Source organism: Podarcis tiliguerta, assembly GCF_965153285.1.
Source record: "Podarcis tiliguerta genome assembly, chromosome: 7".
Lineage (NCBI taxonomy): Eukaryota > Metazoa > Chordata > Lepidosauria > Squamata > Lacertidae > Podarcis > Podarcis tiliguerta.
In genome coordinates, this window is record NC_139540.1 from 62,314,422 (window position 1) to 62,332,291 (window position 17,870).

Consider the following 17,870-nt stretch of genomic DNA (forward strand, 5'->3'; position numbering starts at 1 on the left):
CAGGTATGTGACATGGTACTTTAAAATTCTTCATAGGTTCTTTTTCTTCTCCTCCCTCCAGGTGTGACATCTGTTGCCTTTCCTTCCGCACGCACCGGGGTTTGTTGCGGCATAATGCGGTTATTCATAAACAACTTCCAAGGGACCCACTGGGAAAGCCTTTTATTCAGAATAACCCTTCGATCCCTGCAGGCTTCCACGATTTGGGATTCACAGATTTCTCCTGCAGGAAATTTCCTCGCATTTCTCAGGTATCTGCCCCATTTGGCTTTCTTTCTTTCTTTCTTTCTTTCTTTCTTTCTTTCTTTCTTTCTTTCTGGGAACAAAGCGCTTTTTGAGCTGTGATTTTAAACCTGGGCTGTTTTTATACTGTATCTGTTGTACTGAAAGGTAGTTTTCTGGTTCCCCCCCCTGAATTTATTTTCTTTGGTTGGTTCTGATCCTATTCTATTGGGGGGCGGGGGTTCAAATAGTGTTTTGTTTGTATGCTGCTCAGGGAATATATTTGACGGGTGACTCTATAAATTCAGCCATTAATTGTGTACAAGGAGTATACAAGCTAGCTGCTTCAGGAGAGTAGATGTTTCCTCCTTCGCTTCTGGCTGCATGACGTTTATTTGCGTTCTCGTGTGGTGTCTCGTAGGTCTGGTGTGAAACGAACCTGCGGCGATGCATCAGTGAATATCACCGGTATGTCTGCGAGGTGTGCAACAAGGCGTTCCCCATGCGCTCAGCACTCAAGCTGCACGCAGAGACCCACGCCACGGATCAGGAAAGAGACAAGCACGAACTGCCCTTGGAGGACCCGGACCAGAAAGCTTACATGGCATCCTTGGGGCTGCAGCATACCAAAGACGTTGAACCTGCCCAGCAGGAGGAGCTGGCTTCAGACGAGGCCCAAGAAATGCAGCTCCGAACACTGAAATGTAACCTACCTCAGGAACCTGGTAGTGCTAACCAGTTGAACATGTCTCCTCTGGAGGCTGCTTCTGTGGGAGGGCCGTTCTCTGTCCTCGCCCCCACGAAAGAAAACATGAAGCTCCTGTCACTACAGCCTTTCCAGAAAGGCTTCATCATTCAGCCCGACACTAGCATTGTCGTCAAGCCCATTTCCGGCGAGCTGGCGGACATCCAGCAGATCTTGAAAATGGCTTCCTCTGCGACGCCGCCGATAAGCCTCCCGCCCCTCTCGAAGGCGCCTCCTGTCCCCTTGCAGTCCCTCTTCAAGCACATGCCTCCGCTGAAGCCAAAGCCCTTGGTGGCGCCCAGGACGGTCGTCGGAACTTCGACGCCTCCTCCGCTGGTCAGCACTCAGCAAGCCTCGCCCGGCTGCATCAGCCCAAGCCTTCCTCCGGCGCCACCCAAGCCGCTCAGAACCTCCGAAGAGTCGACTTTGGCCTCTCACCTTCCTCACGGTAAAGCAGGAAACCAACCCAGCCCTTCTCCCCAGGCCAAGGCGGAGCCTTTGAGCCAGAGCGAGATGAAAACGCAGCTGGAGCAAGACAGCATCATTGAAGCCCTGCTGCCCTTGACGATGGGTGGGAAGATCAAGCAGGAGGTCATGGAGCGGGACTTCAAAGCCATGATTGCCGGGGCAGCAAGCAAGAAGGCCCCCGCCGTGAGGAAAATGACGTTCCCCTGTCACTTGTGCAAGCAGGTGTTCGCATTCTCCGGGGTCCTGAGGGCTCACATCCGCTCCCACCTGGGCATCTCCCCGTACCAGTGCAACATCTGCGACTACATTGCCGCCGACAAGGCGGCGCTGATCCGGCACCTGCGGACGCATAGCGGGGAGCGGCCGTACATCTGCAAGATCTGCCACTACCCTTTCACGGTGAAGGCCAACTGCGAGCGCCACCTGCGGAAGAAGCACCTGAAGACGACGCGGAAGGACATCGAGAAGAACATCGAGTACGTGGCCAGCAACGCGGCGGAGATGGTGGACGCCTTCTGCTCTCCGGACACGGTGTGCAAGTTTTGCGGGGAGGACCTGAAGCACTACCGAGCCCTGCGCATCCACATGCGGACGCACAGCGGCTGCCAGAAGAAGAAGCCGTTTGAGTGCAAGGAGTGTGGCACCGCCTTCTCGGCCAAGCGCAACTGCATCCACCACATCCTCAAGCAGCATTTGCACATCCAGGAGAGGGAGATCGAGAGCTACGTGCTGGCTGTGGACTGCACACCTCCCGAGAGCCAGCCAGGCACCCTGCTTCTCGAAGACAGCGCCTACCTAGACCGCAAGCCCATCGCCCCCTTCCTGGAGTCGCAGAACGGCTTCCTGAGGGGCGCCCCTTCTCACGCATCGATCAAACTCGAAAACGCAAGCAGCTTCCCTATGGAATTCGACGAGCCTCTGGACTTCTCGCAAAAGAACAAAGACCTGAACTCTGTGCTGGTGAAGCAGGAGAGCCCGTTTGGGTCTTCTGTTTACGATGGCTCTATGGAGCCCATAGACTTGTCGATCCCCAAAGCTCCAAAGAAGGAAAAGGACGACGGCGCCCTGAGTCAGGATACGAAGGAAGGGCATGAGGAGAATCTCCACAACGGCCAGCAGTCTCCTCCAGTGAACAATAACCCGGAAAACAAAGCTCCCGGACATTCCCAGCCATTGAAGAGTCCACTGCATTTGACAGTCCCAATCATTTCTCCCTCCCTCCTGGGAAATGCTGCCTTGCTTCGGCCCTTGAGGCCTAAGCCACCACCCCTCTTGCCAAAGCCCCCCGTGGCGAAAGAGCTGCCACCCCTTGCTTCCATTGCGCAGATTATTTCGTCCGTGTCGTCTGCTCCCGCTCTGTTGAAAACGGACGCTGCGGACTCTGTCCCCAAAGCAGCTGCTGGCCCTGAGAAGCTGGGGACCCCAAAACCGAAAGCAGCTCCCGCGGCTGCAGCCCAGGCGGACCCCATCGTTTCCACTGACTTGACGCCGCATGCATGCAGCCCCAACGGGCCCCAGAAGTCCACCACGTCTGGCTCTGTGAAAAAGAGAGGCCGGAAGAAAGGGGCAAAGAACAAGCTGAAGGCAAGCAGCAGCAGCAGCGTGGACCTGGAGTCGAGCGGGGAGTTCGCCAGCATAGAGAAGATGCTGGCAACCACAGACACCAATAAGTTCAGCACCTTCCTGCAGTCGACGGAGGACTTCAAAGAAGCAGCGGCTGACCCAAACGGAACCAGTGAGGAGGAGAAAGAGACGGCCGAAGACAAACTCTTGCGGGGAAAGAGAAACGCTTACTCAAATTGCTTTCAGAAAATCAACTGTCCTCAATGTCCAAGAGTTTTTCCCTGGGCGAGTTCCTTACAGCGGCACATGCTCACTCACACAGGTAAGAGAGTTTTTGTTGTGAAATGGCCTTGGGGACCCATGCAATGGATGCTTGCTGTAGAGCACATCCTTATAGATTTGGGGTGGGCTGGGGGGTCATTCTGGCCTAAGGGAAATGGCCAGGATGAACCAGCTTTAGTACACAGAGCTTGGAAGTGTGCGGTGGGGTTGTTCAGAATGATGTGAGCTCTTACCCAGTTAACCATCCAGCAGGTCATCTTTGAGATAAACCTACTCAAGTGTTCATGTGCGTGTTCATACGTTGATGAATAGGCCACTTGTAATGACTGACGCTAGATGTATTGAATCAGCATGCATGTAATGCTACAGGAATATAAGCTTGCACAACTAAACCATGGTGCTTTGGAAACCAAGAAGGAAGTGATGGGAATGGAGTTGGAGGGAACACACATGCAAGCTCGGGGATTGTCCCCATTCTGCCCAAAACGGCTCAGTGTCATGTGCGAACTGATCCCATAGCATCTATAAGTGCTGTTTTGGTTGAGGGATTTCTTATGCCCTAATGCAAAACCTGAAGGACTTCTGGAACAATGGTTTTGCTTGAGTGTTCAGTGTTCAGGATCCCTAGTCGGAAAACTGATGGGCTGGGAAACATTCCTGGCCAACTGCCTGGAGGATCCCTGCCAGTCTGGGTGGACTCTACTGGGTTAAATGGATCTTTTGGTTTAGGCCACCTGCCACACTAGTCTGAGGAAACTGCTGAAAGGGGATGAGTGGAAGGGGATAAACAGCAGAGGGAGTGCTGCTCAGTCCTGTCCCCCAAGTCCATATCTCTGCTTCAGATCCCCCATAGTTGCTATTCTCTCTTGTGGGATGTTCAGTGCCCTTTTCCTCCATGTTTATAATCCTGAGGATTAGAGAAATTTCTGGGGGAATGGTGGGATTTGGAAAAGCGAAAGAGCGTCCCAATTTTTTCACTATGCCTCTACTTCCATCTGCCACCACCAAAAGTGGCTTTTCTTACCTTAAACAAGCTGTTGAGCTACCGTTTAAAAGAGCGTTTGCATGTAACACATAGTTTGGGCCTTACTATAAGCCTAATTCTTAAGTCCTCTAAAATTTTAAGACTGCTGTGAATGTTGTGTTTGGCTGCAGCTCTGGGCCTCCTCTACCAATCCCCAGACACACACCATAATAACCAAACAGACCTCCTTTCTTGCAGTAGATGGCCATAGTTGGTGGTTCTGTTTTCATATCTAAGCTCATGGTGTTTAGTTGCGCGGTTCAGAGGCCACAGCTGCTCTCAAAAAAGAAAGGCAGAGCAAAGGACAAAATAAACTTGAGCAACTATCACAGTAGCATATTTTTCTCCCACTGGTTTGCTACTGAAAAGTCATTGTGCTCATGGTAGACATCTTGAAAGTGAAGTGGTGTTAGCGCTGAAGGATCTCAAGCATCCCTGGGGAATTTTTCCTGTTGAGGTTCTCTGGTTCCAAATAAGATATTTGTAGTCTTTCCAGTCTGAAACAGTTGGGAAGTTTTCTCCTTCAGATGTAGCACCCTGCATACTTCCACATTCGTTGCAGAGAGCAAGGGTCAACCTCTATAAAGTTTTCCACAGCACAGAGCTTACTTTTCAGAGGCATCCTAGTGAATGAGATACAGGAGCAGTTTTCTGCTCACCTGAAACACATCTTATCCAAGTTCTTTCAGATACATGGCTTGCAAAATGCTGGGACACTCGGGTGTGCAGATACTGGTGGCATTGCTGGGTTACCTTTTAGCTTTGCAAGGAAGGCGGGTGATGAGAGCACACTGAAGCTTTATTGACAGAAATGAGGTAAACTTACCACTACAGTGTACTCTGTATAGGAGTACACTGTAGTTAGGAATAGGCCTCAAAATGGTGTGTGTGTGTGTGTGTGTGTGTGTGTGTGGAGATTGCATATTCCAGGTTCATGTAAACATAGTCCCTGGTTAAATTGTTGAACCCAGGGGTGCTTCTGAAATAACATGGTTGGGCTCCTCTCCATCACCTATGCTCACACGATTTCCCCACAGTCTATAAGCATCAGCTAACCAGCTGTTAATTTTTATTTATGTATTAGGTTTACATACTGTCCTTCTTCAAAAGAATTTCAGGGCAGTTCACAAGATTAGAAATACATATAAGTAGTTTAAACCAAGAAACTCCCACCGACGCTGCAGAATATGAATCGGCCAAAGGCCTGGTTAAAGAGGAACATTTTTGTCCGGTGCCTAAAGATATATAATGAAAGTGCCAGACAAATCTCCCTGGGGAGAGAGCATTCCGAAAAACGAGGAGCCTTCAGAAAACTCAGTGCATAGCATACCTATATAGCTTATTCGTTCATTGCCCTTTGCAACTTTAGTATTGATGGTTCTACTTACACATACACAGTGGTACCTCGGGTTACATACGCTTCAGGTTACATACGCTTCAGGTTACAAACTCCACTAACCCAGAAATATTACCTCGGGTTAAGAACTTTGCTTCAGGATGAGAACAGAAATTGTGCTCCAGCAGCGGCAGCAGGAGGCCCCATTAGCTAAAGTGGTGCTTCAGGTTAAGAACAGTTTCAGGTTCAGAACAGACCTCTGGAACGAATTAAGTACTTAACCCGAGGTATCACTGTATTCAAAGTTAGTTTTCAGATCATTAGCAACAAAATACATAGAGAGTAAAGAATATCATTTTCCCCCAGTCAATTCAGCTCCACAATAGTTGTCTGTGCATCCCCCTGCCCCTTTGACATTGTGAACTATCAACAAAGTAAAAACAAATTAAAAAGGAGGCTCTGAGTGGTCCTGAAGAGCCTTAACTCTGCTAGCCCAGAGTCTGAAGCCGCTCAGAACACGATTGGAAGTCTCCACTGGCTCTTCCCTGTGCTGTGGTTGAAGCCACCAGCACTAAAATGTTGATGAGTCATTTGCTTGTGCAACAGACTTGGGGTAGATGGGGAAGGAAGCAGATGACAAAATGTGAACTTCTGCTGCATTCCTGAGATGTGACAGCGCCCAGGGAAGACCCCCCCACAGCCCTGACATTACATTAGCAAGATGCTTCCCATGTTAACAAACGAAAGGCTGAAAAGGGAAGGGGAAAGTCCTTACTCCTGGTGATTGCTCTTAACGGCACCCTCACTGTCTGTAGTGCAGCCCACTTCTGCATGTATACCTGGATCTGTTGCAGAGCTCGCAAAAGAAGTATTTATTTTGTGACATGCCGTATGGAATGTATTTTTGAAGCCTGTGTGTGTGAAAACAGTGGGTGTTAGCTCATTTTGGAAATGAGCAGCGGCTGGAGTACTCTTGGGAAATTTGTCAGCAGGCTTTCATGTTTTGGTGCTGTATTCTTCAGACATCACTGAAACTCATTTCACCATCTCTGATTTGCCACCTCTCTACTCAACGTATATTCTTACCCTTCTGTTCCTTTGGGTTTAAATAAAAGCAGGACTTAAGCAGTGATGAGATGTTGCTGTATTCCTGTGTGAAATATATAGTTGCTTTTCATTTGCATTGGCTTCGGTCGAGTGCCACAGAGGGCAGAGTTCCCTGCCGCTCCGAACTACTCCTCTGCAAAATGGAAAGTTAGCCCATTTTCACTTCCAAGTATTTTCTATAGGTTTACATCAGTAATCAGCATCAACCTCCTCAATCTGAAGGAGTCGTTTTTTCGCTCTTTGTTGGCAAGAGAAAGTCACTATTTGTGTAGTAAAACAAACAAAACCAACACCATGTGAACCATCCCAGAGACCTTCGGAATGGTAACCTTAAATTAGCAAGACAGCAAACAAGTCTCCCACTTCCAGGTCTCTGCACGTTGTGGAAATGACTTAGTGTTTTTTTAAAAAAAATAATCACATGATCCTTTCAAGTTCAGATTCAGAATTTAAGTAGTGTAGAAGCCACGTTTTGGTGGAAGATCAATGTGACAGAAACATTCGTAAAGCCTTCATTGTGCTTTGGAGAGGCAGTGGTAACACCTACCCTTATAGTAGCTGATTCCTTCGTGTCCTATTCTCTCGCCATTATTTTTTGCATCCTACTGTAGAGATCAGGCCTGTGGCGCCACAGAGGTTGCTGTTGGTGCTGTGTTAACGTGTGAAACGGCAGACTCCGTTCCTCTTAAGGACATCAAACTTTTTGCATCCGAAAGAGAGCTTGGCTGGGGAGATATCTGAGCTTAGGATATTTTTAATGGAGCAGAGTCATAGTTGTTCATCAGAGTCCACATTGTGTTGAATAGTACAGAATCACGACAGCTGCACTGACATTTCAACTTGGATTCTAAAGTGTGATGAACTTGTTTGGAACGCCAGATGGCTAAAATGGGCTCTGTAAGGCGATGGCTCCTTGCAGCAGCTGGAACAGCAAGGAAGCTCCCTTATCAATAGTGTCTACCCTGAATGGCACAGGTTCCTTGGGGTTTCGAATGAACGTTTCCCTCGTCCCACCTGGTGAAGCCAGAGATTGAACCACAGGACTGTTTGAATGCAAAGCGTGTGCTCTATCACTCCGCTGCTGCCCTTCCCCCAAACTTGCCATGTGCTTCTCAAACATCTCCCAGAGAGAGAGAGAGAGAAGGATGTCTTTGTGTTTTTGCCAGACATTTCTGTGGTGGTTAGATGCATGATGTAGAGCACACGGAGTCCTTTCCAGCCAGCCTCTGTTTGGCATCCATAATGCATTCCCACCCTAATCCCCCTTGCTCTTCCTAAGTTCCCACCTGTTTCAGCTGTTTTCCTCTGAGTCCAGCTCATTTTGTAGCCCTGACGCCCAGTTTTGCATGTTATCTTGTCAAAAATTCACAGTGTGACCAGTCTCTCTCTTGGTGCTGTAACATATGCTACTGGGGAAAACATCCTACAAAATATATACAGTGGTACCTCGGGTTACATACACTTCAGGTTACAGACGCTTCAGGTTACAGACTCTGCTAACCCAGAAATAGTACCTCAGGTTTAGAACTTTGCTTCAGGATGAGAACAGAAATCGTACTCCGGCGGCAGCAGGAGGCCCTATTAGCTAAAGTGGTGCTTCAGGTTAAGAACAGTTTCAGGTTAAGAACAGACCTCCGGAACGAATTAAGTACGTAACCAGAGGTACCACTGTAGAGATATGTCCGATGCAGATGTGTTTCAACACCAACAAGGGGAGGTCATCCAGTGAAGACATCTCTCCGTGATAAGCGCGCTACTGCATAAACCAATCCAAAAGCAGATATTAAAATCCTCCACAGTCAGCTGGCTAAGCAGTTTCTTCTGGATTCGTCTGGTTAGCGCAGAATCATGGCGTCTGAAGGGCAGGCTGTGTAATACAGTAGTTAACTCTGATACAGTTGAGTTTTCTTAACCACTCTGCTTCTAAATAGTTGCTCTGCTTTTTTAAGCCCAGAAGAGCTTAAACTTGAGTCCTATTGTATAGGACACTTCTCAGGGGGCTTGAATTTCAGAGGCTTGATATTCAACCTTCCTAATTTTATTTTATATGTGAGTTGACTTAGGCCACAGCTGCAGTCTGGAAAGTGCTGCTTGGGAAGTAATTCCCCTTTCTGTTCTGGACTTCCTTCAGAGGAGGACTGAGCTGCTATAAACTCAGCCGCAGTTGCGCAAAGCAAGCAGAGGGTATAGAGAGGCACGCAGGAGTTCCTGTGACACTTTAGAAAGAAGATAAATGTGTTTTTTCTCCCTGCTCCATTCAGGTCAGAAGCCCTACCCCTGTCAAAAATGTGATGCCTTCTTTTCCACCAAATCTAACTGTGAACGCCACCTCTTACGCAAACACGGAGTTGTCAACTACTGTCTGAGAAGAAACGGGCTTATCCCCCAGTCTAAAGAAAGTGATGCTGGAGCTCATGATAGCACAGGTAGCTCTTTTAGGTTGTTCCAGAATTTAAAACAAAGTCGTGTTTCTTTTTTCCTTCGGGCCCCCCAGATGAATGACTGGCTAGGTGTCACAGCAGCACAGACATGTGTGATTACAATGAGGGGTGCCCTCTTTCAGGAAGATTACATCAAATCAGGCCACTGGTCCACCTAGTCCAGGGTTTTGCAAACTTCGGTCTTTAGCTGTTTTTGAACTACAACTCCTAGGACCAGTGGACAGGGATGATGGGGCTTGTGTTCCAAAAACAGATGGAGACCCAAGTTTGCGGAATACTAGCCCAATACTGTCTACACTTGATCAAAGCATTTCAGCTTGCTCCTGTTCGATCACTCTTATCTTCCAGGGTGATTAAATAGCCAGGCCATCTGCCTATCACCAGTCACCACATAATTATCAGTGGAGAGCCAATAGTGAGATGGTCAATCCACCATTCCTTCTCCCAGAAGTCCCCCAGTATTATTTACACTGACCGGCAATGAGTTTTAGCCAGGGAATCTTTCCCAGCCTTGCTGGGAAGCGAACTGTGCAAACTTCAAACCATCAATTTTGCATGCAAAGCAGATGCTACACTGCGCTGCAGTCCCCCTCTGTTGTAAATGCCCTCCAGCTCCTTTAAAGTCCAGTGTTTATAGGTAGAAAAGGCCCTGTGTTAAATCCTGCAACCTGCTGTTTTTTTTTCCAGGTGGGGCACCCAGAGCTGGAGAGAGGTAGTTTCAGAACAAGGAGGGAAGCATTCATTGTCCCCTCATAGGTGGCCCATCCGTGCTTCATTTGAGATCACGAAGGCTCACAATGTGTATTACACAATAGCTGTGCTTCTGTACATCCAGCTTAGCCCTGAGAAGGGAGTGGGTGCTGAGTAAATAACGACCTGATAGCACCCAGGGTAGTTGTTGTTTTCATTGTTTCTAGTTTGATTAAATAGGTTAAGCAACCTAGATACTTTTTTTTACTATAGTTACAGCAAGAGAGCTTTGCCAGCAACACTGCCTTATTATGACCAAGTTCTGCAAATTGTAGTTGTGATGAAGTCTAGTTTGTTAAAATTACAGACATACAGTGGACGCTCGGGATGCAAACGTGATCCGTACAGGAGGCACGTTCGCAACCCGCAGTGCCGCATCTGCGCACACGTGGGTCGCAATTTGGTGCTTCTGTGCATGCGCAAAGCGCGATTTAGCCCAAACCCAGAAGTAACCCATTCTGGTACTTCCATGTTTGGCGCGGTGCGCAACCCGAAAACGCGCATCCTGAAGCATCTGTAACCCAAGGTATGACTGTACTGAAAAAGGACACACTTGTGTGCTGAGGAAGTTTTTGATTAGGTTTGACCCAGTTTTTGTTGAACTGCTGGTCGAACCAAAATGAAATTAAATAGCAATTGAGTTAGTCTTTGCAGTGGGGAATGTTTTGATCACAAAATATACAGCCACCTTACCAAAGATGCTCCCAGTTTAAAAGTCCAGATTGTGTAGAACTGCATCCCCAAATCATCTCTGATCATTTTTCTCGTTTCTCAGATTTCCCAATCCATTCAGAATTTCACAGTAGTTCGAATTCTAAACTAAATTGGAATTTTCAGTTGTATGTAAATCAGATTGTTCTCCTTGATTAAAACCCTCATTTAACAACAGCCAATTGCGTTGATGTGCATGGTGCTTCCCCCCCCCCCAAATCTGAAGACGTAGGACATGTTTCTAGCGATGTGATGAATTTGCAAAAGGACCACAAAACGTCTGATATCCCAAGAACAACAAAAAGTGTTGGTGCTTTGGTTGTGAAGTTTTTAAATTTTGCCTTGGGTACCAGCTCAGCAGCTGCTAACGCTGCTGTGCAGGTAAGTTCAGAACAGGTAATTTAGTAGCTTGAGGAAGGAAACCAGAGGTTTGGTGTGTGTCCTGGAATTTACCCTTACGGTTGTTTAGTTTAGGGAAAAGTTGTCTTCTCCTCCTGCCACCCCCCAATAGGTTGGAGTTGCTCCCTATAACAGATGGATGAATAAAGGACAGCTTGTGATGATGGCGAGGCATTTGTTACAGGTACCTCTTGAAAAATTCAGACGTGAAACGAGAAAGGTCTCTTTGGTGAATCCTTCTATCTGTAAGATTCCTAGCTTACCAAAGTGTTCCACCTAGTGGATGCTGTTTGAGATTGGAGTGTGATGATTTGGGGGGGGGGGGGGAGGGAGAACCCCAAACCAACCTGGCTGTTCTGCAGAAATTGAAAGTGCCTATAGTGGATCTTCACTGTTTTTCCATAGGGCTGTTGCAACTTTAGGGGTCAGTGCAGAACAATGCAAGTGCCTTGCATAACTTCTTTCTCATTGCTATTGCATGCATTATTGGCCTCCCTCAGTACGGTGTGTGTGTGTGTCTGTGTGTGTGTGTGTGTGTGTGTGTGTGTGTGTGTATGCATTCATGCATAGAAGCAGGTGTTAACTTCGGCCTTTTCTGGTCCTCCCCTCTGCTGCTGCCGCTGCCCCTGGTACGTGACTGAAAGAATGAAAAACGAAAAGAAAGAAAGAAAGAAAGAATGAAAAACGAGTCCTTCAGAGGACCCAGAACCAGTAGCTTATAACTGAAATCCCTGGAAGCTGGCATGCTTGGGTTGCATAACTGTCAGTTATGCAAATGATATAGTCCTTTATCTCTCGCATTCATATGTAGGCATTTCAGTTAGACCTGTTTTGGGGCTTTTTTTATACCTTGGAGGCTCCACCCAGTTAGTCTCTTAGATTTCAAGGTTTTAAGTAGTGAATTCCAGTTTCTGCCCCACCCTGTAAGGAGTTCCTCCTTTAGCCATGACAAGAATGCACTGTTCACACTTTGCTTCCTAGTCAGCAGTTCTTTCACAAAAGCCAGAAGCGATTTGCCATCCTTAAATAGGCTTATAGGGACAATACATGCAACAGCCATGTATTTTTTAGTGAAACATATACGGTTTTTATTTTTGGAGTGTGTGTGCACGCTAAAATAGGTCCTGCTGTTGTTGCCTTCATCCATCTGTCTTGAGAGGCAATGGAGTGCACTTCCAGGGGTAAAGTCAAACTGTTGTGTTAGCAGCACCAAAGTGACCTCCCCAGGACTCAAGCCTGGGCAGTGTGTATGGAAGTCCTGGGATGCCGAGGCTAGACCCCCCTCTTGGACTTGCGGCTGTGGTCCAAAGGAAAGCAGAGCAATATGTATTGCTAAATAGGTCCTCTCTTTCAAGGAAAGGCAACAGAATGTGCTAAGTGAATACTAAAAGGTGGGCAACTTTCAAGAATAGGTTTAAAACTGGTAGACCACCTAATTTTCAAGAGAGAAGGCAGCTTCCAAATACCACACAGAGATCACCATCCTATTTCCTGACCCGAATTAGTTCACATGGTCAGTAGTTGGTTGCTCCTGAAACTAAGCTACAAAAGATAATCCGACTGGAATAATTCCCACATTTTAGTATCCGAAAATGATATTAAATACCCACTCAGAACACCATTTTATCCTTGCAACAACCTTGTAGGGTAGGTTATCCCATGGTGCAGGAATGAGAAACTTTTGGTCCTCATGAACTTCATAATCCATTGGCTAGGCCTGCAGGGGCTGATGGGAGCATGTTCCCGATCCCTGCCTTAGGGTGAATAATTCATACAAGACCACCATTTGAGCATCATTGCAAGGGGGTTGGACTAGATAACCCCAGGGTTCCTCTCGGCTCTACAGTTCTATGATTCTAATGGTGATTTGAACCTGGGCTTCTCATGTCCAAACCCAGGATTCTAGCCACTGCATCCTATTGGTTCTGCTACCTGAAGCAATCAAATTTCTGGATTTCCCCCCATGCTATGACAATGGTCGAAAATGGTTCTTGGTGTGGGTGGATGTGCTGCATTTTGCTTTTCTTGAGCTTAAACTACTTAGCTGTATGGATGCTGATTAAAGGAGGAGTCGGTAAAAGGGGAACTAGGAAGTTGCTGTGGTTGTAAGAAAAAATGAGAAAAGCTAGCAAATACTTTGCTAGAAAGGCAGAATGCAAACTTGTGATTTCAAGGGGAGATTTGCCACCAGAGACAGTTATAAAATTATTGTGCTTTTGATTTTTTTTTTGGGGGGGGTGTTAATTGTTGTTTTCTACTGTGTGCGTTTGTATGTAACGTGGTAAGTGATGGCTCCTCTTTCTATAAAGGAAGGGTAGGGTTAAATATTCTCTCCCACTGAAAGCCACTTAATAGCTCATGTGATCCAGTATTGCTGATTTGGTTGCTCTTGGGGACTTCCCTGCCTTCCATTCTGTGCTGTGGGTTCTTGGGCTCATAATGCCACCTCTTGAGCTGTAACCAAACTGCTATGATAAATTCTGAATTACAGGAATGTTGTGATGAAGCTGTTGCCAATCTGCTGTGATGAATGTGGTTATATTCATAACCATCTTCTCTGTTTTGTTCCTGGGGATTAGCTATGTTTGCCATTTTGTCTCAAAACGCTGAACATTCCTACTGCTAAAAACGGTTAGCTCACAAATGTGTGCGTTGTAGTCTTTGTGCAGTTCCACATGGCCTCTGCACCAGTCCAACTATCCTCATTTTCTCGCATTAAACCCAACATCTTATCACCAGTCCGCTTTAAAACATCTACAGCTTGTTGATTTCTGTCCGTCTCGACCTTGAAAGTCATCTTCTTTTCCAAGGACTCTCCCTATCTTAGGTTTTGAGGTTCTCGTTCATAAATACGTGCTCTGTGTGTCAGCATGAAAGGAACCTAAACATTTCTTTTTATCAAGAGTTTGTAAATCCCCCATAGTTACTCAGCAGCTGTTAAGCATTCATGAGTTGAAGGCTTGGGTTTGTAATCTGTAGCTTTTTAGCCTTCTTGTGCTTGTCATGTGTAGAAGGCCTTCTCAACAACTCAGATGCATGCTAACCCTACAAGGTGATTGAGGCTACTCAGGCCAGTATATTAATAGATGTAATAAAAAAACTAAAGGATGCTGTGTTGGTCTGTTAAAAAACAGTAGTAGCCCAAAATCCATGGTCGAGCAAAACCTACATTAGAGCCAACCAAAATGTCACAAAATAGCGAGCAAGCTTTTGAGTTCTCCAGAACTTCAGCAGGCTCAAAGCGAGCCACCAATTTTGCATTGAATTCTTAAGAACTAAAGATATGGTGTTCATCTACTGCTTTGGCTCTTCATGACAGAAAGAGGAGAAATGGAATGGCCATTCATTGGCACCAAAGAGGCAACAGTTTTAAAATGGTTGCCCTGATCCAATAGAAGGACAGGAAAATGCTGAAGGGATCTCGTTTCCACAGCTTTTAACAATATGTCAAGATCTACTCAACAGAAGGATGGGGCACTCTATGCCCCCTCCCAAATAGATACCCCATCAGGGGTACTGAACACCGTCATGCCCTGCCCTGCTCTCAGGTCAGGCACAGAGGAATCATATGCAGTCGTACTTTGGGTTACAAACACTTTGGGTTATAAACTCCTCTAACCCGGAAATAGTACCTCGGGGTTGAGAACTTTGCCCCAGGATGAAAACAGAAATCGCGCACTGGCGGCAGTGGGAGGCCCCATTAGCGAAAGCGTGCCTCAGGTTAAGAACGGTTTCGGGTTAAGAACGGACCTCCGGAACGAATTCAGTTCGTAACCCGAGGTACCACTGTACACAAGATAGATATCCTTTCCCTCATGTTAGATCAGGGTGAGTGCATTTTGCTAACAGGTAGATCTGTCTTTTTCTTACATTTTTAGGCTTTGTCCATCTAAGCACATGCCTTTTAAAATAAAATTGCCAACTCGCCAAAAGTAAAAACATGCAGTTCGTTTTTTCTTAGTTGGAAAACAAAATGTGGAGATCCTTGTTGTTGTACGCACCAAATCTTGTGCAGATACAAGTTTCTGTGTTTTTGTGCTAGCTTTGTTCAGCTGGAAGTCAGCTGCACCCAAACAGCCACATGGAACAGATGCTCAGGGGTGCTATGCCAGGCACTGCCATGCTACTGTTGGGCATGTGAGTTGGGCTAAAGTGTTTTGCACCAAGGTTGGCTGTAACACTATTGATTTGACTTGGAGATCCAAGAATAATAGCTCATAAATTGGTGAAAAACACACATCCAATCATACCTTCTGAAGTTACCCTTGACCAGGAATGTGTTGGACCCTGACTCAAAACAAATTTATGTGTGGGTGGCTGTGAAGTGAAACTTTTTGTGTGTGTGATGATTCCTGGTGCTTTTGATTGCTGAGGAACTTCAATGTTTCTCTTGTTTCCTCTTGCAGACAGCCAATCGGATCTGGAGAATGCAAGTGTGGGAAGTGAAGCGTTAGACTTGACCTCTGGCGAAAGAGACCACCTAGAGGAGGCCGCTGAGCTTCCAGACCCTGAGCACAGTCCCAAAGAGGAGGAGAAGATGGACACATCTCAAGGGGAAGAAGATGCACAAGAGAAACTCAGCGAGGACGAAGAGGGGCCAGAAGAAGACTCTGCCAGTAACAGGAGCCTTGACCTCAATTTTGCTAGCAAGCTCATGGACTTCAAGCTGGCTGAGAGCGACCAGAGCACTGGTAGCGGCATTCAGGCAGAAAAGAAGCACACCTGTGACATTTGTGGGAAGTCTTTCAAGTTCGCGGGCACTCTCAGCCGGCACAAAAAGGCTCACGAGCGCGACGACAGGAAGGATGAAAAGAGCAGCGAGGACGAAAGCAAGAGCGTCCAAGGCGGAGGCCAAGTTCCTATGGCTCAGGAGGAGTCTTCTCCAGAGCAGGAAGAGCCCACAGGAGACCTAAAGGCAGCAGAGTCTCCCATGGACGGCGAGGCCACGGGGAAGGAGAACGAGGAAAGTGAGAGCATCTCCGAGGGGGAGAGCACGGAGCGGAAGTCTTCGGAGAAGAGCGACGATGACAGGAAGCCAAAAGCGAATGGCGGGACTAAGAGCGAGTCAAAGGCAGACAAGAGGAAGAAAGTCTGCACAGTGTGCAACAAGCGATTTTGGTCTCTGCAAGACTTGACAAGGCACATGAGGTCCCATACAGGTAAGAGGGCATTATTCACAACAGTATGACTGTGAGGAAAGGCTGTAGCCCGGCGCCCGAGTACTGTGTGGAGCAGCTCCTAGGTTCGTTCCCAGCATCTCCCCTGTCTGAAAACCTAGAGAGCTGCCACCAGTTTAGGCAATCTTCAACCAGGAAGGCCACTGGTTTGACTTGCCTATTTCTGTAGCCAAGCAATAGGCAGAGGAGGGAAAACAGCCTTGCATCTCCCACCTTGTATATATGGCTAGAGTGCTTCCTGTGTTTCTTTTCAAAAAGGTATTCTTGTGCTCTCTTCAACCCTTATAATATCCAGAATCCTTTAGCTTCAGCAGGTTACCCACTTTTAATTTTTTGCTGTAGTTTTTTTTTTTAAAAACTGTTTTTCCCTGGCCTTCCTTTTTTAAAAAACGAAAAAATAAAATAACCAGTCTCCTTATAGCAAAGCACAACCATCAGTAAATAGAACTCGGTTCATTCTCCCTGTGCATTACTTTATTTGCTCTTCGGTTGAAGGTTGAAAAGGAAGTGCTGATTCATGAGCTGTTGGGCTGTTTTTCGTGTTCCAAGGGCTGTATTATGCCAATTGGAAAATAAGTGAAAATTTGGTGTGTGTTTTTCCCTGAAAAAGAAGGAAGCCTGTTTACACTGCAGAGCGAAAGTGCTTTGTCACTGCTGCTGGATGCATTTCACAAAATTTCTGCAGAAAGCACGCTAGCCTAAACGTGAAGAATGAACACCTCGTAAATTGCTCACGTTGCATGCAGCATGTCAAACTATTTTGGCCTAATTCTTGCTAAGAGCATCTCTCCAGCCATCTATTTGCAAAGTCAAAGCCCCCTTGGAAATAACCTTTTTGGGGCACTTAACTATGGTTGTAGAGAGACTAACAACAACAACAACAATAATATTACTATAATAATTTATTATTTATACCCCGCCCATCTGGCTGGGTTTCCCCTGCCACTCTGGGTGGCTTCCAACTGAATATTAAAAACAATACAGCATCAGACAACGTCCCTAAACAGGGCTGCCTTCAGTTGTCTTTTAAAAGTAAAATAGTTGTTTATTGCCTTGACATCTGCTGGGAGGGCGTTCCACAGGGCACGTGCCACTACTGAGAAGGCCCTCTGACTGGTTCCCTGTAACCTCACTTCTCTCAGCAAGGGAATCGCCAGAAGGCCCTCGGCGCTGGACTTCAGTGTCCAGGCTGGATGATGGGGGTGGAGACGCTCCTTCAGGTATATTGGACCGAGGCCGTTTAGGGCTTTAAAGGTCAGCACCAGGACTTTGAATTGTGTTAGGAAATGTATTGGGAGCTAATGAAATATGAAGATAAAGTGCAGACACACAGATCTTCAGAAAAGCAACTGGTTTTGCCAGTTTTCACTCCCAAGAGTCAGGGGTTAAGCAAGCAAATGAAAACATGGAGTACATTCAGACTATGGTCCATAGAGTTTCTTGTTTTGCTGTAAAAGCTCTTGCTTTTAGTATGCTGTGAGTGGTTAGATGGGGAACCTCCCTCCCTTCAGATGATGGGTTCCCAACTCCCATCAGTGCAAGTCTATGTGGCTCAGAGGTCAGGGATGATGTGAGTTGCCATCAACAACAACTGGAGGACCACAGGCTCCCCATCCCTGATCTCACTGAAATCTGGTGTCCCTTT

At 46.7% G+C, this 17,870-nt stretch overlaps 1 protein-coding gene across 23 annotated transcripts in view; it reads left to right on the forward strand.

Annotated features, from left to right (window-relative positions):
* The window catches only part of RREB1 (ras responsive element binding protein 1), a 125,250-nt gene that overhangs the window by 101,002 nt on the left and 6,378 nt on the right, over positions 1–17,870 (forward strand). For 12 of the 23 annotated variants that reach the window (XM_083449282.1, XM_083449264.1, XM_083449265.1 and 9 more), the window contains 4 exons: positions 62–251; positions 644–3,320; positions 9,009–9,173; positions 15,455–16,207. In XM_083449282.1, the coding sequence (XP_083305408.1) occupies positions 62–251; positions 644–3,320; positions 9,009–9,173; positions 15,455–16,207 (3,785 nt within the window). The remainder of the gene's footprint in view (positions 1–61; positions 252–643; positions 3,321–9,008; positions 9,174–15,454; positions 16,208–17,870) is intronic. The other 11 variants (XM_083449272.1, XM_083449268.1, XM_083449277.1 and 8 more) reach the window with 1 other exon arrangement.